General features: G+C 40.8%; 1 protein-coding gene across 2 annotated transcripts in view; it reads right to left on the bottom strand.

Annotated features, from left to right (window-relative positions):
- The window catches only part of MAML3 (mastermind like transcriptional coactivator 3), a 395,007-nt gene that overhangs the window by 156,006 nt on the left and 213,503 nt on the right, over positions 1–25,498 (bottom strand). For both annotated transcript variants that reach the window (XM_005607833.4, XM_001502411.5), the window contains exon 2: positions 6,138–7,727. In XM_005607833.4, the coding sequence (XP_005607890.3) occupies positions 6,138–7,727 (1,590 nt within the window). The remainder of the gene's footprint in view (positions 1–6,137; positions 7,728–25,498) is intronic.

The raw sequence follows: 25,498 nt of genomic DNA, 5'->3' as shown, positions 1-25,498 counted from the left end.
CTCACCATCACCATCCCCTACTGACTCCCTTCCCCTGCTCACCTTCAGAAAGCCAGCCTCCAGATTTACAACTCTCAGTGGTGAGACTGACAGAGTCTTCTCTGACCGGGACTAGGGGAAAAGTCTACAGACACTGACCCAGTGAAATGGCAGGTTCTGGTCCAATCCCCCTACAGCAAAGCCCCACATCTGACAAGCACACAGAGCAAGTAAGTAGCTTTACTGTGCCTCACTCTTAAACAGACATTTGAGAAAAGCTTCTAATGTGAAAGAAAGAAAAATAAAACGAGAATGGAAAAAGGGTGCTTGGGAGAAACAGAGACAAACAGGGAGCACAAGAAAACTTAATTTAAAATGATAATTAATATCCTTAGATGGAAAGGGGTAAATCAGAGACCAAGAAAGGACTTATGGAAATTAAAAATGTGATAAATAAAATGAAACATTTAATCTTAGAGTTGGAGAACACAGAACAAAAGGACAGAGATATGGAAAATTTAAAGATATGAAAATGAGAGAATAATCCAGGAGGCTCAATACATGATGACTAAAAGTTCTGGAGAGTTAAAGAAAAGAGAGAAGGGAAGGGAGACATATTTGAAGAAATAATACAAGAACTAATCTCAGGACACGTTTCCAGATTTTTCTAAAAAGTTCACAGTACCAGACATAGTGAATGAAAAAGAGCAACATTAAGGTGTATCATCATGACTGTTCAGGGATAGAAAAAGATTTGAAAAGCTCTCAGACTGAAAAACAGGTTATATACATAGAATGGGGATCCAAATTTCACTGGACTTTCCAACAGTGCGAAACCCACAGCATTGTGAAGAAATGCCTTTAAAATTCTGACTGAATGTGTTTTCTTAACAATATTTCTACATCTGGCAAAATATCAATCGAATGTGAGGGTAACGACATTCTCAAAAATATTTTCCATAAAAACAATTGCCTGTGCACCCTTTTGTAAGACGCTCTGAGCATGTGCTCCACTAATTTGAGGGACTAAATCAAGAAAGAGGAGGACTTGAGCTAAGCAGCAGACGAAGAAAACTGTAGTTAGAAGAAGATTGGAACAAGAGGGTATATATAAGCCTTCAGGACACTGAAGGAAGGAAGGAAAGAAAGAAAGAGAGAGAGAGAAGTGGGAGGAGAAAGGGTAGAGAGGGAAGGAAAGAGAGAAAAAAGGAAAGAAAATGTAAGAAAAATAGATTATTTGATCATTTTGAAAGTTTTACTGGAAGAAAAGTTTGAGAATGGATTGAAGGTAGGTAAGGAGATAAGACCAATGAAAAAGAAGGGGCAGGTATTAATTCCAGAGAAAACAAAAAGTTGTACAAGAAAGGAAATATAATCATAGCATGCTACATAGCTAAAGTGTGAGGCACTGTGCAAAAATCAGTCATGTAAATATGGAATACTTCAAAAATAATTTATGATAATATATAACTATATAGAGAATTTGAAGAAGAAAAAAGAAAGACTCAGTGTGTGGAGAGGAGTTGTGTATATTTGTGAGGAGGTATTGGAAATGAACTAAATCTTCTATAGAATCAAATAATTGAAAAATTAAGAAACAGCAGTTTATGGAGATAAATAAGAGAAAACAACTTAATGAATTGAAGTGGTCACCTCTGGGAAGCAGAAATTTAGAATGGAGGGGATGAAGCGGGGGCTGAGTTTTTCATCATAAGCCCTATAGTACTATTTGACTTTCTGAACTATGCCATGTATTATTTGAATAAAATAAATAATATATATTTTAAGGAAACTAAACAAGGGGACTCCAGGTTTTTAAAGTTAAGGAAAACGTATCTTCAAAGAGATTTCCACTATGGCTGTGAATATTGGAGCTCTGTTCTTTTTGTGGAGATTTTATGGCTAAAAAGCTTATAATAGTATACTTCACAAGGTACCCAAGAAATTTTGGTAAAATAAAACTGAAAGGGGAAAACGTTTTGCAAAATATCAATATATAAAGACTCATTCTGATATAAACAGCCACACACACAGAAAACACACAGGTATAGATAGTCTATGATGTATCTAGTCTTATGATTGCAACTGCTAAAAGTTAACATCACATTTTGGAAATTATTCACTTTCCACTACTCCATGTAGGAATTATTCCTGGGTTCTGGGTGTCCCTGTAGCCTTCCTCGACCAGCCAGCAGTCGTTTGCTTTGGTTTACTTCTTTCACAGTTGCTCCGTTGTTGTTTTGTTTGTCAGACATGGAGACTGAATTTGCCATCCCAGCAATCTCACTGTTGTTCCACTGGTTCCAGATAAGCACTTCCTATCAAAGGGTTCTTTCTAGACTTGCCTTTCCAGTTCTTCTATTTGATCTCAAAAGCAGCTCTGTTATTTGTGCTGATGCTCTCTCCATCGGAGCTGAGAATCAGCTGTAAACATATTCGTGGCCAGAACTTTGATAATTACCATGCTTAATGATTTATTAAACATCCCTATATTTACGACAGTGTTAGGTACGAGGCAAAAGATAGTGAAAACAGAGAGAGAGAGAGAGACAGAGAGAGAGAGAGAGCCTGCCCTTAAGAAACAACAAGATTAGGAAAAGATAATAGATAGACACAACCAAAGTAAGTTCTGGTTATTTCACCACGGAATCATATATTGTAAAAATTAGACAGCAATCCATAAGGTCCAATACACAATGAACAGAAATTTCAGAAGGTAAATAAAGAGAAAAGGGAGAGGAAAAATGATCAAAGAAATAATATAAGAACATAAGCCAGAGAAGATGTGAAAGCTTAGAGTGGTGGAAATTTTATTGATACTTTCATTGTCACTATTTTAGCTGAAGTTTTATAGGAATTAAGAGAAGACGGTAAGGAGTGAGAAAAGGATGTGGAGAGAGAAAGGAAATAGAGTGAGTGTGGGCAGGAGGGTGCTGGAACTCTCTCGTAAGCAGGGATTTACAACTGAGATGTGTAAATGAACAGAAAAGAATGGTATCATCTCAATCCAACTGGCAAACTGGATAAATAAGGATTTTTTTTAAAAAAGAATTAGTGAAGTATAAACTTTTTAAAAATAGGACTTCCCTTCCTTAAAAAGTATTTTTCCTGATGGTAGAATTAACATACACGTATTATAGAAAACTTAGAAAATTCGTAAAGTTTAAAGAGGAAAACAATAATCACTTATAAATTTACCAACCAGAAATAGTATTTCTAATATTTTAGTTCTTCAGTATTTTTCTATACATACTAAAAAGCACAATCTAAGTTGTAACATACAAGCTGTTGTATGATCTGCTTATTTCACTCATTTTATGAGCATCTCCATGTGATTAATCACCCATTAATATCATGATTTTCATGCACATTATTTATTTTTTTAAAATACCTATTTTTGTTCTAATTTTTCACTATCATAAGTAACACCATGAGCATCATCTTTGTACATAAACTTTTGTTCAATTCTCCAATTATAAGGAATACTATGTAAATTCTGACAAGTGGAATTACTAGATAAAACATATTCAAAAATTAGAGATTTTTTTTGTTTCTACTTTTGGTTCTCTCTTTTTTGAAATTCCCAGGAACTGAGTGAATTTTGATTCATTTCTGAGAGAAATGGCATTTTCTGCAAATGTCCCAAATAAGTAAACATCTGTATAAGATTATTATCTTAAAATAAATGTTCTAGTGTTCCTGGCTTTCATTAAAACTAAGTGTTGATCCTGGTCTTTGTGCCCAACAAAGAAAAAAGTGAATTTTCACTAGCAATAGCAGCAAACAAATTTGAACTACACCTAAGTATAATTATATTTTATATATCACCTGTAATTCCTGCTCGAATTTGTGCAGTGTACTTGCATATAGTGTAATTAACTATTCGGAGAGCTATGTAAATACTGCTCCACAATCAGATAAACGCATGAAATAAACGGTATGTTTGCAGAAAGATATTCACATGTTTATATATGTATTTTGAAGCTTGTTTCAAACAGTGGTGAGTTAATATTTCATTAAAAAGCATGCCTTTGCTTGGCAGTTCTTTATGAGGTTAAGAAGTGATTATTCTAATGAGGTCTCAAAAAGAAAGATGCTGTCTACCCTGAAAGTACCTGGTGAGATGGAAGCAAGAAAGGAGGAGCCCACAGATTGAATCCAGAAAACCACCACTTTTGTTTCTTCACCTGACTGAGCCTTTCCAAACACAACCTCTGCAGCTCAAGGCTTCAGTTACTCATAGTCAGGCAAGCATAAGGACCTGAAATAAGTACCTTTAAAATTCATGTTCCAGCAAAGATAAGAACTTTGTCCCAAGTTAGCAAATTTCGAAAGACATTTAGTGAGGGTGGGGAGTGAGGATGGGTTCACACTGCACCCACATGTCTGCAGAGCCTGTGAGTTGGATTAATCATCTTTGGTCTGGCTCGTGGGAAATACTTTACTGTAGCTGGCGTATAAACTGTGAATGTAGAAGCATGATTTGTATTAAGATTAACAACAGACCATTCTGACAGCTTGCCACCTCACAAACCTCTGATGCGTCTGGCTACAACAAACATCCCTGTATATTGCCTATATTTTTGCCTGCTTCAGAACTTAATACTGAAGTGTATAAAATGTTGCACTTTCCAAAGGTATACGTTTTTTTTAATTAAACCAAGATAAAACATAAAAGTTCACATTTCAATGATGTTTTTCTACCAGCTACTGATTGCAGTGGATGTAAACCAAGCTATGTTTTTATTTCTCCAGACAGAATTTCTTTAGAGCTGGCTGGCATGTGCAGACAAGAAACCACTATGAGGTTTTGGGGTTGGAAGGCTGTAACGGACAAGAAGCAAGCCACAGAGCTCAGTCCTGTCTCTGCAGGTCGGCACCACCTTCGGCCGTGCGGCCTCCATCAAGCTTCTGGGGGTTGGCGGAGAGATGGGGCGGGGGCGCACGACGACAGACCGATGGACGGAACACACCAGGAGATACAAGATGCACACAGCTGCCTAGTGATGTAAGATCCACCTGCAAGACTTCCCAGTATTTCTAATGCATCCAGTTGTGGACACACATCCAAGCACTAGTTAGAACCTGTTTGCACATGAGAGCCCCTAAAGCAAAGACTTTTCTGCAAAATCTCCAACTACAATGCAAATGGTGGCATCCTGAGAGAATTGAGGCACATAATAGCAACTGGCAGTAAGTGATGGCTTGTGAATTACCTCAAGTTGGGGGAAGGTCAGCAGAACAATGCCTTTCCCCACTCCTCCTTTCCTTTAAGGCAGACAAAGTGATAAATTAAAGGAGAATTGGTTGCTTGCCACACTGGTCAGGCTGAGGAGAGCGAACGCTTGTCAATGAGTAGTCACTCCCCAACTGGTTGCCACTCATTATTACCACGGATCTCTGAAAGCCCTACACCCCTAAACCAGGATATCATGGAGAAAGACAGTGGGGAAGAGGAGACTTTATTTTGAGACAACGCTAAGGCATACTCATCATCAAATTTTCCTGAATTAGAGCTGAATGAATTGGAAAGCTTTTCCTGTGCTCCCAGGTCATGAGGTTGAAACAGCTTCCAACTGCGCTAGTTCAGCAACAAATGTTTGAACATTGAATGGTCTTACAAAAACCTGTCCTCCATTTCACTTTGATAATACAGAAAAACTTCCCACATTTGAACATCAAGAATCCAAATTTCCAATATTCATAATTCAGTAAGATAAGCGAGGGCTGTTCAGGGCTTTCTAAAGCTGTTGTAGGGACCCCTAAATGCTCTAGTCTTCCTACCACCCAAGTCTAGGATTGCATGACCTTAGAGAAAAGCTACAAAAGGAGCACCACGTTTCGCCATGTGACCTCTGCAGACTGCCTCCCTCAGAGTGAGAATTTTATGCAATTTTTGGTTTCTTATCTACTGTCAGCAATAAAAGGAGTTTGATTCCTAGGTATTCAAATACAGGAAAGTCTATTGTACCACCCTTTTCCATCTCTTAGAAGAAAGGAAAAAAAAAGTCAAACCTGGCAAGAACATGAGGATGTGTAGGAAGGATTTCTGCAGGTAATTAAACCCCGCTACTGCCGAGGCATGGAGAGCATTACACATCGACAGTCTGAAACACACCATGAGAACTGCTTAAAGTGTGTCTCACTTTCACACTTACCTGACCGTGGGATGGAAGTGCAGCGTAAGCCATGGGCTGATTCATCACTCCTTTCTGCTTCATGAGAAGCATGCGTTTCTGGTCCTCACTCAGGTGTGCTCTGGGAGCCTGGAGCTGGGGTGGCGGCTGCTGCTGCTGTGGCTGCTGCTGCTGTGGCTGCTGCTGCTGGATGTATGGCATCAGGGGGTTTTTGTTGGGGTTGGCCATTGGTGGTGTCATTCTCTGACTCAAGTCTGCATTAAAATGGGTCAGAGGCTTAGTGTTGCCATAAGTGAGAATATTGTGCTGTTTGTTTAAGGAGTTTGTACCCAAGTTATTTGGCTGCTGATTGATCATATTCATGTGATTCTGAGGGAGGTAGTTATTCATTGTCGTCTTCTGCAGGTTGTTTGCCATTGGAGGCACTATAGGGTTTTGGTTGTTAAAGGCTTGTGGGTACATCATTGGGCTATTTGGTTTTTCTGCAGTGAAAGCTGCTCCATATGGACTGGACGGAGGCCCCAAAGGAGACCAACTTGAAGTCTGATTTGAGTGTTGCTGCTGCTGTTGCTGCTGTTGCTGCTGCTGCTGCTGTTGCTGTTGCTGCTGCTGCTGCTGCTGCTGCTTCTGTTGCATGAGTTTGGCCCTTTGTTGCTGTTGTGCAGCCATCTGTTTGAGCTGCTCCGCTGGAGACATGTCGGAGCTGGGCACAGCCACAGGGCCCGAGCCTGAACTGGCCGCTGTCACTGCTGCTGGATTAAGGAGATAACCATTTCCAGGCCGAGGTGGAGCTTGGCCTGGAGTGTGGGCTTGGTTTGGAGTTTGAGGGGACAGGACAGCACAGTTTGCTGGTGAGCTAGCGGGGTTTGGAGCTGCGGGAGTGCTGGCAACAGAAGGTAAACTAGTGGCCGTGGAGACTGTAGAAAAGGGAGGACCAGAAGAAGAAGGCCTCACCTGGGGAGATCCCATGGAGACATGTGTAAAAGGAGAGTGAGAGGGGTCACTCTTCACACTTGCACTTTCCTGGGAGAGGGGGGTCTCAGTCACCGGCTGTGAGAATTCTGGCTCCTTCTTCTCTTCAAAGTCTTCATTGAACAGGTCCTGTATGTCATCTTCAGGAACCGTGTTGGCCAACTCATCTATTAATTCTTGCCACTCCTGATCATTCAGGTTAATGTCTGAGAACAGCTTGTTCTGATTTGAAAGTGATGTTTCTGATGTGTCTATGCAAGTAGGGTCATCTAGAGGTTCTTGTTTGAGGTCCTTGCTCTGCAAGATAGTGAAGCTATCCTCCAAGTCACTGCAACCATTGACAGGAAGTTTAATCTCTGGGAGTCTACCATTCTTATTAAGATCTTCTAGAAGCCCAGGAGTGTGAGTTCCACTATTCTGCAAGGGCAGAGAAGGCTTCAGGTCAAGTTGGTGAAGAGGAGAGGCTGAAGGCAGTGGCATGTTGTTGGGCAAACTGTTGATGGCTTCCATCCCTGGGGGAATGTCCTTTCGTATTCGCTTGCTAGTTGGAGAAAAACTCCCATCGCAAGCACCATTCTGCTGGTCTCCATTAAGTGGTGATCGGGCTCCTTCCAACTTCCTTTTCACAGTCTCTTGGAGCTGGAAAAGAAACAGGAAAAAGGATGACTAAATCTCCAAGGCATAGTTTACTCTTTAAGCATGGTGATGTGTATTTTTATAAACTAACTTTTAAATGGTTTAGAATAATAGGAAAGAAATTATACTTCTAATGTCAAAATCAGCCAGGCTTTAATTCAAATTCTATGGGAAAAGGTTTTATCCAAAAGGAGAGCTCACAAGGCTAAGCTATAGGAAATAGGAAAAGACTGGAGGGTGAGGGAACAAAAGAAAAGAGATAGTACTTCTCTCATAGGGAAGAATCACGTATTATTATTTTCTAAATGAATGCTAGGGGTGAGACTTGGATCAAAATGTATCATACTCTAGAAAGATCTTAATACCTATCTTTAGATTCTTAAAGAATTCTTTAAATTCTCATCTAAGAATCTAAAGATGGGTTTAAGATTTTCAATGTACCTTAATTGAGAACATCAAGGAATTAAATCAACAATATTTTAAAGAACACCAAAAATTCTCTAAGAATATGGAATTTAACACATTTCCTGAATAGCACAGAAATGAAGATTAGAAATGAAGGTTAAAGTAACCCAAAACTTCCTTTCAGTTCTTACTTTACTTGACTTCCCAGCACCTTGTGATACAGTAGCTCACTGTGTTCTAAAAGCATGCTTCCATTGCTCTCCATAATATCACTTTCCTCCTTTCTGTCTAGTGCTCTTTCTCAGTCTCTTACGTATTCTTCTTTCTTTCTCCTAAATGATGAGATTCTTCAATGTTATATCTTAAGCTTTCTTCCCCGCTCACTCTACATGCTTGCCTAGACAATTTCATCCATTATAACAGCTTCAACTATCTTCTCTGGGCTGATGACCCCATAACAAGGTACCCAGCCCAATCTTCTCAGTTGAGTTCCATCAACTCCAATGTTCTCTTCCTGAATGTTTCATGGGCATCTAAAACTCAACACATCTCAACATTGAGCTGATTATCTTTTGCTACTCAAATGTGATTCTCACCAATGTTCTCTATCTCAGTATCTACCCAGTTACCCAAATCAGAAACCTGAGCATTCTTGAAACTCCTCATATCACAAGTCACCAACCCCTATGGATTCTGCATCCAAAATATGACTCTAATATGCCCACTTATCTCTATCCTCACTGCTACGATCCTAGGCCAGGATACCATTATCTCTTGCTAGATTGTTGCAACAGTCTCCTAACTGGTCTCTTTGCCTTGCCTCCATTTATCCATCCACTCACTCTTTCATCTATTCCTTTGTTTTGTCTTATTCTCCATCAATCTAGTCTCTATATTACCACCTCTTTCAAAAAATATATTTCCCTCCTGTTTATAACCCTGCAATGATTTCTATTGTCTTTACATTAAAATCCAAACTAAGCTTGCTTCAGCTGGCTCTTGCTTACCATTTCAGGCTCATCTTTTTGCCTCTCTGCTCAGCATCACCTCCCCATCCCTTCCCAAACATTTTCTATCAACTTTCCTGAAACTCTTTCAGTTTTTTAAGTGCGCCAAGCTTCCTTCTGCCTCTAGGGCATTGTACATGCTGTTGTCTTTTCTCGGAACATACTCCTCGCCCTCCCTCCTCCCTTCCCCTGGTTAATAGCTACTCATCTTTCACATTGGATCTTAGGTTTCACTTCCTCTATGAAGTCTTCTCTTACATCCTTTCCCCATCCTAACTACATTAGGTTCCTTCTTTGACCCACCTATACTGGGTTGGATATCCTGGAATAAGTTTTTCCAAACAACCTGCACTTTTCCTTCATAGCTTCTATCATACTTTGGGGTAATTGCTTAAGTGTCTGTTTAGTTAGCTCCAAGAAGGTAGGGACTATGGCTGACGTGCTTACTATGTATCCAAGGGGCTGCCCCCAGTGTTCAGGTTCATAGGAGTGCTTAATAAATAATGGTAAATTGAGTAAACGAGTCTATTGTCTAATTCACAGGGGCTGAAAGAGCTGAGTTTGAATCAGAGTAGGAGGCAGCCCCACTGACCACATGGATTGCCTCACTTTGAGAGTCTACATTCCTAGTAAGGGGCTCTCTTGCCCTGGAGAGTACTATGTCCACCCCACAGACTCATTTAAGAAGTCCAGTTAAGAAAAGTCTTGCTAAGTCTATGGATTTATTAACTATAAACCTAATTCATCTGGCTGCCCCCTTCCTTTCTGCTAGAAAGGGACAGCGCATGGGGTTCTGGTGAAGGAGCTTGGCATGAAGTAGGTACTGGGAAAATGCTTGCTGAATGACAAAAGGAAGACTAGTTCAGATTAGAAGAGGTTTCAGTAACTTTACAGAGTTGGAGGCAGAAGGCAGAATGACACAGGGAGGGAGAGAGGAGGCAGAGCCGTCCTCCACTTGGGCATTCTCATTTTCTTGGCAAAGGTACTGTGTATTACAGAGCAATGGAAGAGAGGAGCAGGATTCCCTGTGACTCTGCACTTTGACACTCACGTGTAGAACTGCTAAGGCTCTAGAGGAGCCCCATGTAAAATAAAACCAATCTGGGGATGATGTGGGGGATTCCAAGAAGTGCCATTTTATTGCTATTCTCTCATAAGTAGAGAATTCTATTTTAAAAGTAAACAGAAAAGGTCCTTGAGCAAAAATCCAGTCTAATCTTTATTCCTAAATTTTGTATTTTGTGTGTGTGTGTGTGAGGAAGATTGTCCCTGAGCTAACGTCTATGCCAAGCTTCCTCCATTTATTATAGGGGGACGCCATCACAGTGTGGCTTGATGAGCGGTGTATAGGTCCACACCCAGGATCTGAACCTGTGAACCCCAGCCCACCAAAGCAGAGTGTGTGCACCCAACCACTATGCCAGTGGGCAAGCCCCCTAAATCTTGTATTTTTAATCACAACACTGCACCCTGTCTGCAGTCACTTGGTGGAAGCCCCTGAATTGCTGAAAAGAAGGCCCTAACCGGAACACACTGGAATTTGACTTCAAAGAAGATACTAGTTCAATCCATCATATTACATAGAAATAGCTAGAAAATTATGATATTTATTGAACAAACCAGGAAACCGTGGTTCTGATCGTAGGTATGGCAGATACCTGGACACAGCTCTAAGATATAGTGGCAAGTTCAAATATCACAGCTTCAGGGCCTAAAGGAAACAAGGCTTGAGACCCTCAGCACCATGTGAAGTGATGTTAACCTTAAAAAAATAAGCACTTGTCTTAAAAATGAACCTGACTTTATTTTAGGAAGCATAGGTCCAGGATTCTATTCTAGGCCGTGAAGGGATGGGCAGGATGGAGAAATACAGACAAATGCTCCAGTTTGTTCCTCTGTAAAGTAGTGGTGGCCGAGACCATGGAGACAGACAGACCTGGTGGGAACCCCATGTTCTACCCCTTACCAGCCGAGTGGGCCTAGAAGGGTGAGGCAGTACACGGCAGGAATGCAGAAACAGGATCACAGGCTCTGGAGTTAGAATGCCTGCGTTCAAACCCAAGACCCTCCATCTAAGGGAAAACACATACAAATGTCATCTGGTACTTCATGACTGTTAGCTATGCTACCCTCCATTAGGAAGTGAGTTACGCGAAAGTAGGGATTTTTCTGATTTGTTCACTACTGGGTCCTTGGTAGTTCACAGTAAGATAATAAATGCCTATTGAATGAATTAATCCTGGAAAACTTATTTAAACTCTCCTAAGCCTTGGTTTTCTTATCTGCAAAATGGGTTAATAATATGTAGCTCACAAAGTTACTGTGAGGACGAACCCAAATGAAATAATGTGGAAAGCACTTAGCTTCATGGCCGGTGTCCAGTAAGCACCCACTAAGCCTTAAGCTATTACTATTTTAAATTCAGTGATACCAACAGCCACAATTGCAACTGAGATAGATTCCTTTCTGGATCTCTGAAATACAAATAGGTAGAATGATAATATTTCTGTTCCCTAGCCGGTAAAACCTGAATGTTTTCCAAGCATCTGGTGTAGCTTTTTTAATATGAACAACAAAAATCAAATTTGCAATTCAAGCCCAAGTCCAAGTGCTAATGCATTCGTGTCCTAGATTGTAGAACAGCACTGGATTGTTGAAGTTCAAATCAAATACATTTCCAGCATGTGACCTGAATGGAGCTGCTGAGTACTTCCTTTTCCTTGAGGGCTGAAAGTTCTCCACCGCTGGCCCCTTTAACCCAAATCTTGACATATTTTTTATGTATCAGCATTTGGGACTATAGGAAAGACATCACTGAAGATGCTATGTTATGGTTTTTATGTTTTGTTTAGTTGTGTCCACAATAGCAGAGCAATCTTAGCATCCCTACTGTCTGTCTCATCATCCTTTGCTCTCTGGAAAGGTGGTCTGAGAGTCCAACTCTCTCCTTATGTCCCTCTTGGGAGATAGATGGAGAGTTGGCAGGAAGAAATAGAAGCTGAATGCTGGAGAAGGCTGAGTAACTCGCAAGTTGTAACTCTCTGCTCAGTGAGCATGAGAACGGCTGACTGCACATGGGGAATGTCCTTGTGAGCTCCCCCACACTCCAAGGACTAAGGTTAGAATCTCATCCCAAATAGCCTTATCTTAAGAAGTCCTTGGCCCCTCTGCCTTACAAAGCTGGAAGCCTCTTAGTATGATTTGTGCCCTTGAGGGAGAATCACAGAAACTCTTTACTGAGCATCAGCTTCCTTGCTCCTGTATTGCTATTATTACATATAAATGTTTTCTCCCATTAAGGGAAGCTGTGGTGCCAGGAGCTGAAGTATGCTGTTCATCCAATGCCTATGACAATATGTGCCACTATCACGTGTCAATTACTCTGAAGGAAACAATTCCTCTTCCATAATGGCTCTAGCACAGGTCTCTTGTCTACAGAGTGGCTTGATGGCTTGCATTTCTACGAAACTGTGTGTGTGTGTGAGTTTGTGTGTGTGTGTGTGTGTGTGTGTGTGTGAGAGAGAGAGAGAGAGAGAGAGAGAGAGAGGGAAACTGAGAGGCGGAGAGAGAATGGTTTGAGAGAGGTGATATGACACCCAGACCAGTTGTAATAAGAACAGCTGTGCCTTTGGGGTTATAAAGCACTTTCACATAGGATCGTATTTTATCCTCAGAGCAAACCTTTGGGACAGGTCATGTACTGCTTTGATAGTTCAGGGGAAAGGGCAGTATTTTGGAGGCAGTAGAATGGGGAGGGGTGGGTGACACACATAACAAGGAAGAACATGGCTCAGATTACCAGGTCTCTGCTGACATAGAGGGGCCTCATTCCCAGCAGGTTATTAGGGGTTCCCTGGCCAGCATGTCCATGGTAAAAAGATTCTTTCTCCTTTAGGCTTTTTTTTTTTTTAAAAGTATAGTTGACATTCTTCCTTTAGACTTTTAGCAGTGTTAGTAGGTTCAAAAATACTCTTTATTGCCTTGTCCCTGATTTTGCATGAAATTGGGCAGGATCACAGAGCTTGGGAATAAAGATGATGATATTACTATTAATAATGAAGATTTTAAGACAGAAGACATGACTGTAAATCATCAGATTCCTTGTCTCCTACTCCCAGTGATTCTAAAAGAAAGGTTTTATTATAACCATGTTATAGAGAAGGAACTTTAGGCATAGTGAGATTAAGCACTGTGTCCAAGATTACACAGCTGAGGTGGAAGTGGCTCAACTTGGATTCAAACTCAGACTCAGGTCTGACTCCACAGCCCACACTCCAGCCTCATGCCGGATGGCAAAGCACAGTCACGCCTTCATCAACGGCACCGGGCTCCAATGCTAATCGTGATCATGCCCTCTCAGATTGTTTTCCAGAATCACCCTTGATTCCACCCACTCCCTACCACCTACACCCAATTAAACCTCAAGAACTATCTGTTGTTATCATTAATGAGTTTTATTCTCATTTTCCACCCCCAACGCCACTACCTTAGTTCAGATCTTCCACAGTTCTTTCATGGATTTCTGCAGCAGCTTCTGACAAGTCTCTCTGCCCCAGCCTTACCTCCCCCCCAACCCATTCTCTGCTTTGTGGCTGTGATTTTCTTTACAAAACTTGAACCTGATCATGCCCAATACTCACTTGCAGCTTTTCTGGAGCTGTCCACTACCTTCAGCATCATCTAAGCTCAGCACACAGGCCCTCCACAACTCGATCCTCATCCCTGCTTACCTCCCCAGTCTTCGCTATCACCTGTAACGTTCTTCCCCTCCACTTGCCCTCCAACACCAATCAACTCTAAACCTTCCGCTATACTCAATTATTTGCAGTTCTCAGGACACACGATGTTTATTCTCTGTCTCGCTCTGAGCCTTTGCATATGTTATATTCTTAATCAACTTCTTCACCTGAACAATTCTATTTGTCCTTCACGATTCAGTTTAGACATTACCTGCCATACAGTCTCTTTTGACAGGCCCTCCCCACAACTCCTGATCTTGGAGACCCTCCATTGCTCCCATGGCATCGTAATACACACCATACTATAACTGCTTTCCTTTCCCTCATGGGCTTGTGCGAATGAATGAATGCTAAGAAGATCTCTCAAATAACCACACTGAGTCTATGTAATTGATCTCCAAAGCAGGAACTTGAAAATGTTGGCCTGCATAATGTTTTCATGACATTTGAGTAAATGTACAATTTATTCTAGTTATTTTCTAAATGTTGGAAAGGGCTCGAGGACTGTCCCATCCTTAATATTTTCGAGGACTCTAAGAGTCCAGGGAATCTATGTTGAGAACAACTAGAGAGCACATAAAGAGACTTGTGTAAAGGAAAACTGAAACTGAAACGCTGAGCCTTTATGTGACATTACCAAGGTCATGTGTTTCGATATAAATGTGAACTCAAAATGCTGGATACTTTCATAGCTGAATTTTAAATTTCCATACAAAGGCTTCAAGTGGTTTTCATCCAACAATGTACCCCCTCCAAACAAACGTGTGAGTGAGTTTCCTTTATCAACTATTAAACACACAACTATTTCCCAAGACTTGAAGATGAATTGGAATCTCAGCTTGCAGATGCTCGAAGAGAACATTTTGGTCATTTTGATCTTCTCTGGTCAAACCAGAAGATGATTCACTGAATCAATTTTCACATGGTTATTCTCTTTCATTCTATCAGCAGATAATAAGCATGTGAACCCATGGATACATTTGACTTGCTTATTTAATGTTATTTGATGAGTGACCCAGAATACTCATGTGTTAGATATTTTAATTAGTAGAATATGAACAGTGTGCAAAACACTTCCAGAACTGTCTTTTAGATTTAAGCACCCTTAGAAAGGATCTTTTGAGGTTTATTTAGAGGTTCAATTATCTAGACCAGTGATTATCCAACTTTAAAGTGACCTGGGAGGCTGTTTAAAAATAAGATTTCTTGGTTTCAATTCCATAGTTTCTGATTTCCTAGCTCAAGATGGGGCCCAGATTGGGACACAGGTTGGAGGCACAGTATCTAAGGTAGTTGGTCCAGGATATCCAGTTTTGTTTTTCTTTTGTTTTGGTGAGGAAGACTGGCTCTGAGCTACATCTGTTGACAATCTTCCTCTTTTTTGCTTGAGGAAGGTTGTCCCTGAAGTAACATTTGTGCCAATCTTCCTCTATTTCATATGTGGGATGCCACCACAGCATGGTTTGACAAGCGGTGTGCAGGTCTGCACCCAGGATCCGAACCTGCAAACCCTGGGCCATCAAAGCAGAGTGCGCCAACTTAACCACTACATCATTGAGCCAGCTCCCAGGATGTCCAGTTGTTAGAAATTCTGACCTAGACTAATACTTCTATTGGAGTTCTGACATTTTGAGGTTGTTGGTTTGATTATTTTTTTAATACACAGACGCATATAAACCCAATGTCAATATAGAATGTTCCTGAGTTCATTGGTGATACTCCGGGACAGCTTATAGACAGGACTGAGAAACAATGCTCTAGACTGAGAGATTCTGAACCTCAGGGGATCTTGAGTTCTGCAGAGGCTTGCTGGATTTCTATAGGACTTTTCATGACAATGTTTCTTTTTTATATTTTAGGTTTCTCTGAGCACAGGAGTACCCTAGCCCATTTTCTCCCTCCATGTCATAGACTCACCTTTGCCTTTCATTGAACTGAGGCATGCCGTGTGCCTGGGTGCCAGGTGCTGAGGGGGGGCTTATTCCCAAGAACAAAGATCCACCAGAAAGTGAGCACATGTCAGACACGTATTGACAGAGGTTGAGCATGTCTGCTTTAAGGAGATCTACGTGAAGAATAAAGCAACACGAAAAGAAAAAGGGAAATCTTATCACGACTCCTGAAGTCTCCCTTGTCAGTCTCATACACCCCTAACATTATTTTAGAGAGAAAACAACTTTACTACATAATAGAAGTCATATGAATTAAACACACACACACACACACACACACGTTATTTCCTTGACAGCCAAGAGCTTAAAACCTCTACTTGCGACCATCCCAGAACACAGCTTCTCTGGTTCTCTGGACCTGGTCAGTAGGAAATATTGGGTCTCTGGAGGGGATGTCAGCCATCAGCAGTTAAAAAAATCTCCATTCTAAAATGCTCCAGGATACCATTGGGGAATGGGGGGGGGGGTGGAGCAAAAGGGGTGACTAGGGTCACATGTGAGGGGATGCACTATAATTAGTGTTCGGGTGGTGAACATGATGTAATGTATACAGAATTTGAAATATGATGTACATCCGAAAAAAATAAAAATTAAAATAAATAAATAAATAAATAAAATAAAATGCTCCAGGAAGAAAAAGATCATCTGAAAAAGGGGCTTCATCCTCCTTTTTCTGGGCTTCTGAAACCTCAGCTACAGAGGCCCAAGGGAATGCTGGGGAACTGCTGAGCCCCCAGCCCAAGGGGGGAACAGCACAATCCAGAACATTCTGGGGAACTTTGAGGCTATTTTTATAAAGGAGCATGATTGTTTTCCTTTTTGCTATAAGTCAGATTTAAAACTCTATTCCCAAGCAGTCTCAGCTGTACAAAAGAGTGGTCGTACCTCTTGTCAGTGTCTGGAACACGAAGCCTCAGCCAATTCTAGCTGCGAGATGCCACAGTAAGAGAGTCTTTAAAAGCATTTTAAATCTTCTTTTGTGTGGCTGAATTTTTAGGTATGCTTTTATCCTTTAGTTATTTTTTAAATGTGTAATAAGCACCAACTGAACGCACAGCAACACATTGAGAACGGATGGTAAAACATGAGGAGCAGTGGCAGTCAAGCCCTTGACATTCAGAAAGGCTGAGTCCTGCAATCTCCTCAAATCTCCATATTTCCAATACGTAAGTGTTCATACAGGCTCTTGGCTTTCTCTCGATTGAATGAATAAATTATATTTTCATCACAAGTCACAGGAATCCTGTGTGCTCTTTATATCTGAAGTTACAAAGTTTTTCATAAGCTCCATATGTGTAGTTCGAATTGGTGTTTTAACAAAATTATTAACGACTCATTAAAACCAAGACTGTTATCTCTGCAATGGCCAGGGTGATTTTCAAGTCTCCTCACATAGTTTTCAATAGAAAGCTCTAAACTTCTAAGTTTTTATCAGAGAATTTGATTCACTGCTTACTAAATATTTCAAGATTCTATTGTCATTTAATGTTCTAATTGGCTGAGAGCTTACCATGTATCAGGGACCAATCTAAATGCTGTACATTGTATTACCTTGATTAATTTGATTAATCCTCACTGTAACCCTATGACGGATGAGGAATGAGCTCAGAGAGGATAGTAATTTGTCCCAGGGCACACAGCAGCACCTTACTTCGTTCCACCTACCTCTCAAGTCTGTGTTGGCACCTACTCTGCTCTTCTGTGTCTGATGACTCCTCTCCTGATCAAACATGAGTAAATCTTGCTTAGAAATTCTGGGAAAGTGTTTTAGACACCTGTGTCGTGACGGTCTAAGGAGAATGTGTTTGTGTCTTTGAGTCAGATCTGCCTGATTCACAGAAAAGCGTAGCGCTCCTCTACAACGAAAGATGTTACTCTGCAAATTTATCGTGTGTTTGAGAAGGGATGATAGCTGCAGCCCTGAAAACTTCAGGAGGGAGCAGATGTGTGCATCCCAGGGGCAGCCTCCTTTACTCAGTAGCTTTCTGTAGGAAAAGCTCCACTGAGATCTGCAGTTGCCATCAGAATTCCACAATCTGAACCCTGAACTGCTCTGTCTTTTCTTATCCATAAACACACACACATATTACATCACATTTATTTTTAAGGACAAGAAACAATTTCCTTAGGAATATCTCCTGATATCTCTTACTAGAAGTCATGCATACATTATCTATTCAAACGCGTCTGTATGCATGACCTTGTATTACAATCTGAGATTCCTAATGGGATTTCATTTAGAGCTGTAAAGAAATGACGGTGAAGGAGGTTGATGAGGAAGAAGGGAAAACCATAGGGAGGAAGTGAGCAAATGAAAAGATCAGATCTTATCTGCATCATTCACAGCTGGAGACTTAAACGCCAGCAACACAGACCAGAGAACAGGCATGTTGGAACTGAGCATGAGGTTTCGATTTGTTTGTTTTCTGGGAGCAGGGAGGCGGGAAGGAGAAACACTTCAGGGAGGCTAAGTACTTTTCTCTCCCTTGGGTAGGAATCAAGACTATTTTTATTTCACTGTTTACTCAAAATGTCCCTTCTTTTCAGAGAAATTCTCAGTTTTGTTTTTAGCCCCTTCCAGGAGTGCCTCCACGGCTCTGAAGTCGAGCACCAGCTTAGGGAACGCAAATAGCCCACAGCGCCCAGACCTGACGCTGCTTTTGAATAATATCCCAGCACGTGTTTATCTCCCTGTGGAAAATCAAAGTATTGAAACAAGATCTCCTAGTCTATAAAAAGCCTTGTTTCCCTCAAAGAGGTCAGACACTGCTCTTCCTTGTGAGTTGTAGTTTGCATAAAGCAAAGCTAAGAGATACCTCCTGGAAGAGAATTTTCTTTCTCTCTCTCTTTCTCTCTCTCTCTCTCTCTCACACACACACACACCCATCTCATTGAGTGCGCAAACAGGACCTTATTCTCATTTCTACATAGTGCCTGACTTCCAAACCTCCATTTCATAGCAGGTGTTTACTCCAAAGCTGAAAGCTAACGGACTTGCCTTCATTTACCAACAAGGGGATTGCCATTATTTACATGTCTTTAGAGTAACTGTTCACAAATAGGAGACAAGGCAGAACTAGAGGATTTTCCTCTCCAGGATGAATCACCCGTGGGTGAAGATGTCCACATGTAGACAGGCGCATTCCCACATTTAGGCAAACATGGGGTGATTTCACTGCCTCTGAAAATGTTCAACCGGGCAGCAGCGTGCACAGCACCACGCACTCAATCCATAAACAGCAAAGCTTTCATCTGTGGGGAGAAGCTGCGTGGCTCCATCCCACCAGCTGAAATTCATTTCTCAAAAGAAATTAGACCAGGGTACTGTTGTTATAGCAACAGTCGGAGTCACTTACACAGCCTCTTCCCCACAACCTCACTCTGACTTCTGTGGGCAGCGATTTCAATTATGTTCAGAGAGTGACCAAGGTTGGGCCTACGTGGACCCTTTCTTAGCCCTTTAAGGAATGGAAGTCTAAATCCTGGACAGCCAATGTGAAGCTAAAAGACAAGACTTGATGGTGTTCCACAGAGTTTTCCCAGTCCTGAAGGTCGATGAGCAGTGAAGGTCAGAGGAAAAACTTTGGACCTGACGTTTTTATCTCTTGGGTAGGAAACTGACATGTGACCTCTGAATTTCCTGGGGTTAACCAAGTACCAGCCATTTCAGAATGGGAATTTCCTGTGAGGACAGTAATATTGGCAATTAACCATCATGTTACTCTAAAGTATTTTCAGTACTTTAGTCCTCTAGGACTTTATTCTTGGAGGTGTGGAATTCCCAAAATAACAGCCCACTCCAACCCCTGAAAACAACAAGCAACTCCAAAATGCCCCTTTCTTAACGAAGATGTATACTCATTACCAAATCTTTAAGGAAAATAACTTTCCAAAGGAGTCCGCAATGTAGCAGTCTACATTCACCCCAGGGATATATCAAGGTGGTAAAAATCTATGAAGCCAGTGCTCATGACCAATGTTATGGGCTGAATTGTGTCCTCCTCACTCATATGTTGAAGCTCTAACCCCTAGTACCCCAGAATGTGAGTGTATCTGGATATAAAATGAGGTCATTAGTGTGGGCCTTAATCCAATCTGACTGGTGTCCTTCTAAGAAGAGGCAATTAGGACACAGATACACACAGAAGAAGACCATGTGAAGACAGAGGGAGAATATGGCCATCTACAAACCAAGGAGAGAGGCCTCAGGAGAAACCAGCTCCGCTGACACCTTGATCTTGGACTTCTAGTCTCCAGACCCGTGAGGAAATGCATTTCTGTTGTTTAAGCTACCCAGCCTGTGTGCTTCTTTGTTAGGGCAGCCCTAGCAAACGAATACAATTAATCATCTGATTTAAACATATCTCCGTCCTCTCAGTGTCTTCCATAGTTATGTACTCGGTAACTATTTTAAAGGAATATCTTGCACAAATCTGTTCATGTTTTGATTCAACTAGCAGAACACCTACTGTGTGCTGGCTTCTATAGCAGGCAATAGGGATGTACTAGGGAACAAAATTGTGTCTTTGACCTCAAGAGCCCTCAGAGTAAAAGGGAAAGAAGCAGATGACAAGGACAAGGTCATTTGAAGCAGGTGCCTGTGCTGTGGGAGCACAAAGGAGGGAGTGCCACTCAGTCCAGATGAGGTACGGCTTCCTGGAGTGACTGATACATAAACTGAGACTTCAAAGATTTACAGTGAAGTGAAGACATCGGAGGAGAAGAAGCTATGGCTACTAAGTGAAACCAAGTGGTTGTGTCTGGCTTGAGCCAAAGTGCAAGGAAGAAGCGCTGAGAAACCAGGCTGAAGAAGAGCTATATAGATCATGAGGGGCTTGTCTGCCATGTGAAGAAGTCTGGACTTTATCCAGAAGGCTTTGAGAGACACGAGAGGAAAAATAGTCATAATGCTAACTTCTGATTTCGTTGTGATAGAAGTTGGTTGTAAAAGGTAAAATATTAGAAGTGACCTGTACTAGTTTGCTAGGCCTGCCACAACAAATACCACAGACTGGATGGCTTCAGCAACCGAAATGTATTTTCTCACAGTTCTGGGGGCTAGATGTCCAAGAGCCAGGTGGCGGCAGGGTTGGTTTCTTCTGAGGCCTCTCTCCTTGGCTTGCAGATGGCCACCTTCTCGTGGTGTCCTCACATGGCCTTTCCTCTGTGCATGTGGATCCTTGGTGTCTTTTTGTGTGTCCAAATTTTCTCTTCTTATAAGGATATCAGTCAGATTGGAATAAGGCCTACCCCAATGACCTCATTTTAACTTCATCACCTCTTTAAAGGTCCTATCTCCAAACACTGTCACATTCTGAGGTACTGGGGGTTAGGGCTTCAATATGTGAATTTGGGGGGGGGCGAGGGAGAGAGAATTCAGCCCTTACATGATCCAATATCATTCCCTGTATAGCTAATTAAGCAAATTGTGAAAGCCATCCTTAACTGATGAATCAATACGACACAGACGTGGTCTTGAGGCAAGTAGCTCAACCACTGCTATTTGGTACAGAGCTTAACAATATATATATATTTTTAAGTGTTTGTCTCTCAATTATAATTCCAAATTCAAAATATATTTCACATTCACCCCTTAACTACTAGCAAAGAAGTATAGTCTGAGATGACTCTAAGCAAAGCATGGGAGTAGGCAGAAGTAGCCTGCCATGATTTGGGAGGCTCTAAATAATGACTGTTTGTTCCCTAAGGCTTAGTAAACGTTCCTTTACATTGATAATCCACCTAAGCCTCAGAGAGACGCACAGAGGGAAGACAGAGGCACAAGAGCCTAGGGCCACAACAGTAATTCAGAAGAAGAACAAGGAATGACAGTCAGGTATTCCTTGCTCCAGCCTGATGCCCAGTGCAATATATCACGCTGCCCATAACAGGTTCAGAGTTTGTCAACTTTCTGTTCAAATTGCAGTGCATTGTAAATGTACTGTAACAGTGCAGAGTCAAAAGTACGTATTTCAATGGTTTTATCTTTCTTACCTAGCCATCCAGATATTATTTATGCAGTTTCCATTATAACGCCACAGTTAAGTTTGCATAATATTTTCTGTAAAATACTACTTTTGCATGGTTATGGCTCTCGAAAACTCCCCTGAGACAGAATTTTTTTCACCTTGGCCTCAGTTCAGAAGTAAATTTTTTTTCTAACAACAAACGATGACTTTAGGGATATTTTTGAAGTTACGTGAATGCAAAAGAAAGGAAGATTTTTTCCTGCAATGACTATTTTGTTACCTTTTGTCCAATCAAACACCACAAATCAAAAAGAGCCGAATATAAAGGCATCAAGCAAGGCAATGTAATAGATTTCACTGAAGACTGCCCACACTGCCCGATTTAACTAAATGAGGTTTGCATTCACATGCTTATCAGTATTTAAAAATACCCTGAGTGTACACAACAGAAAATGTCAGGAACTCAAAAAGCAAAAATATGCATGTGGCGTTTTCCAGATCTCACTAAAGCACAGCAACTAAACGAACTTAATTATGTGATCGGGCAGCCGTTACTTAACCTCTCCAGACCTTCGTTTCCTCAATTATAAACTGAGCGGGCTGGACTACCAAGGCTCCAAGGCTTGTTCCAGCTCCAACAGAGTCTCTATTTGGACTCCGAATTCAAATCAATGACTCACTTTCACAATCGCCCTGGAAGGCACTGTTAACTCAGATGCGCAACTGAACTTGGCAGGTAGTTATCGAGTAACTAAGATCCTCATTTTAAGTCAGAGAGCAAGAATTCATTACACTCTTCTGCAAAGGTTTCTTGGTTTTAGCAAATTTCAGAGAAAAATTAAACAAACCCTAATCATAAGTATCTTCAAAAAAAAAAAAAAAAACCCAGAAACCCAAGTATGTAAATTACATGGTTCATTTAAAATAATTTTTTACTTTTTGATGGCTGGCTTGCTGTCAGGTGCTGAGCTGGGTGCAGAGGATGTGAAAGATGCACAAGACCCCGGCTTTCAAAGAAATTCACAGCCTGTTGCATCCTTTTCAGTTTGCTCCCAAGTGTCTACGGGAAAATGCTCCTGTTAGGCATAACACTTGTTAGACGCAGACAACAGCGATGTTTCCATTCTGGCAACCACAACTTGGCTAACTCATAGAACAGTGTGTGGCTCTTCTCCTTCTCCACCATGTATGATTTTGGGTAAATGGCCTTAAATTACATGAAGAGCCTGAATGTGCCAATTTTGGTAATTAGATACTAGACCAGGTTACAAGTAGGAGCTGCTCACTTTTCCTGGGTGAGCACTACCACAGGTTCATCTGGAAGAGATAGACAGGTGTGGGCCTAATCACAGGCTTAGAGCCAGGCGTCCTGGCTCCTAGAATCACTCTCTCATGACCAAGCTGTGTGTTTTGTGGAAGTCACTTGACTATTCTCTGCTCCATTTTTGCCTGAACAAAATAATCTCTAAAATTTCTTATAGATTTAACAGCCTAGAATTTTAATCTCTCTAGGTTAATTTGGATATAGTTCAAAGATGAACCAACTGACATTTTAAGTTTCCTCCTAACCTTGTGGTTCTTTTCTAAAATGTGTAACTAATTCCTACTTTGAAAGAAGGAAAAAGTTTGCGTCTATTGCTGTTTCTATGCGTTGTGCAGTAAAACCTGATTAATTCAATTCCTGCTAATTTTGCCTTTAGCTGTAACTTGGCTAAGGGCCAACCTCATATTTATTCTTATGTACAAAAAAAAGAGCTTACTATGTAAAAGAATAAGTATAATAAAGATTATAAGGGGAATGCTTAACCTACTTAAAACGGAAATGGGTCTCAAGAATTCAAGGACTCAAGAGACTCAAATTTAAATAAAACAATTGATACATGTATTATGAATTCTTCTCATATATTAATTAAAGTAGTTCCCCAAGGATGTTTATTTACTAACAGTTTGATAGCCTAGTTTGAATTGTAGTTATTACTTTTAAATATATCACATGTAGTATATATTTACTACTATATGCACTTCAATTCGGATTTTTCTCAATTCAGGCAGTTTGCCCAAATTAGTTTAAATTAGGGAGAGTCTATTGTATTCATAAACTCTTCATCTAAATGGCAGAGATGATGACTCTAAAATTTGTCTTAGGTTTGTTGGAACTCTGCAGCTTAACTTCTAGTCTGAGATTCATAAAGAATGAACATGGAATGATTAATGGCCATTACTGATTTCTTACAGCTGTAACTTATCAGAATATGTATACTCTAATACTGTACCCATGGTAATTATCTCATTACTATGAAGTGTCACAGAAACGCATTATGCGAAGTACGCCTTGAATCGCATTTAGCAATTTCTTTTTACGTTTAAAATCCAGAAGCTTGGTGTTCTTTAATAGAGCTTGGCATGAGAGTTGGGGGCTTTGCATGGGAACTGGGGGCTTAGCAAGGGAGTCATACACTTGGGCTGGAGTTCCTTGGCAGAAGTATAACCAGCTTTGTGACTCTGGTTATTCTTTTAAACTTTTCTGCACCTTGATTCCTAATTTGAAAATGGGCATATTCATGTGTGACCTCTAGGATACCTCGTAGAGAGGATTAAGCAGATTAAGTCTATAAAACAGTTGGTCACCAGGAGGAGAGGCATTAAGGAAATTACTCAGCATACTGCAGGGGTGACTTCTCTAACTGCATGAATATTTAATGAACAGGTACACATAATACTTGACACTTCTATGGAGCTTTTCATGCAAGCATCTCAACATCACTTAAAGAAATGCATGGTGACAATGATCAGATATCCAGGAAGCATCAGCTCATGATCAGAGAGGGTAGAAACACAGCAGCTTAGTTTTTAACATCATCATGTTCAAGAGTAGTGATATATCCAAATAGCTATCCCACAAACCTGAAGATATGGCCTTAGAAATGAGGTGATATTTATTTGAGAGTCTTTCATGCATACATATGAGGCAGCCTAAACAATCTAAGTGCAAAAATTCTCTAAGAAAGGGAACATATAGTTGGAGATGAGTCCTGTTAATTAGATGAGAGAAGTCAGTAAAGAGACAAAGAAACCGTATCAGTGGGAGATCAAAATAAAACCTCATCAAGAAAGTAGGACAAAACAAAGAAGAATAATTTGTGGTCAGATTTCTAGTGTCAGTTGCAGCTCTGAAATGAGAACTAAGAGACCATTAGATTAATATCAGAATAATTCACTAGGAATCTAAGAGGGTTCCTCTGGGACACACCCAGCAGCATCAATATCACCTGGGAACCTGTTGGAAACGCAAATTCTTGGCCAGTCCCCTGACTTCCTGAATCAGAAACTCTAAGGGTGGGGTCCACACTTTGTGTTTTAACAAGCCCTCAAGGTGATTCTCATGATTTTGAGAATCCTGGTTCAAGAACAGTGCCATGAGTCCAAGAGAACTTACTGAGATGATGGAAATGTTCTGTATCTACACTGTCCAATATGTTAGCCTCTAGCCACATGTGGCTACTAAGTACTTGAAATGTGGCTAGTGTTACTGAGGAACTGACTTTTTAATTTTATTAATTTTAATTAAATTTAAAATAGCTACATGCAACTAGTGGCTACCGTACTGGATAGCAAACTTGTAGAACTGAGCTGTGAACGAAAGCCTGTTTTTTGGTCAATAACAGAAGAAATGGTGAAAAATGGGAATGCTGAGTTTGACTC

The sequence above is a fragment of the Equus caballus genome, chromosome 2 (assembly GCF_041296265.1).
Source record: "Equus caballus isolate H_3958 breed thoroughbred chromosome 2, TB-T2T, whole genome shotgun sequence".
Classification (NCBI taxonomy): Eukaryota; Metazoa; Chordata; class Mammalia; order Perissodactyla; family Equidae; genus Equus; species Equus caballus.
The sequence above is the reverse complement of the archived record's forward strand: the minus strand, read 5'-3'. Positions and strand labels throughout refer to the sequence as shown.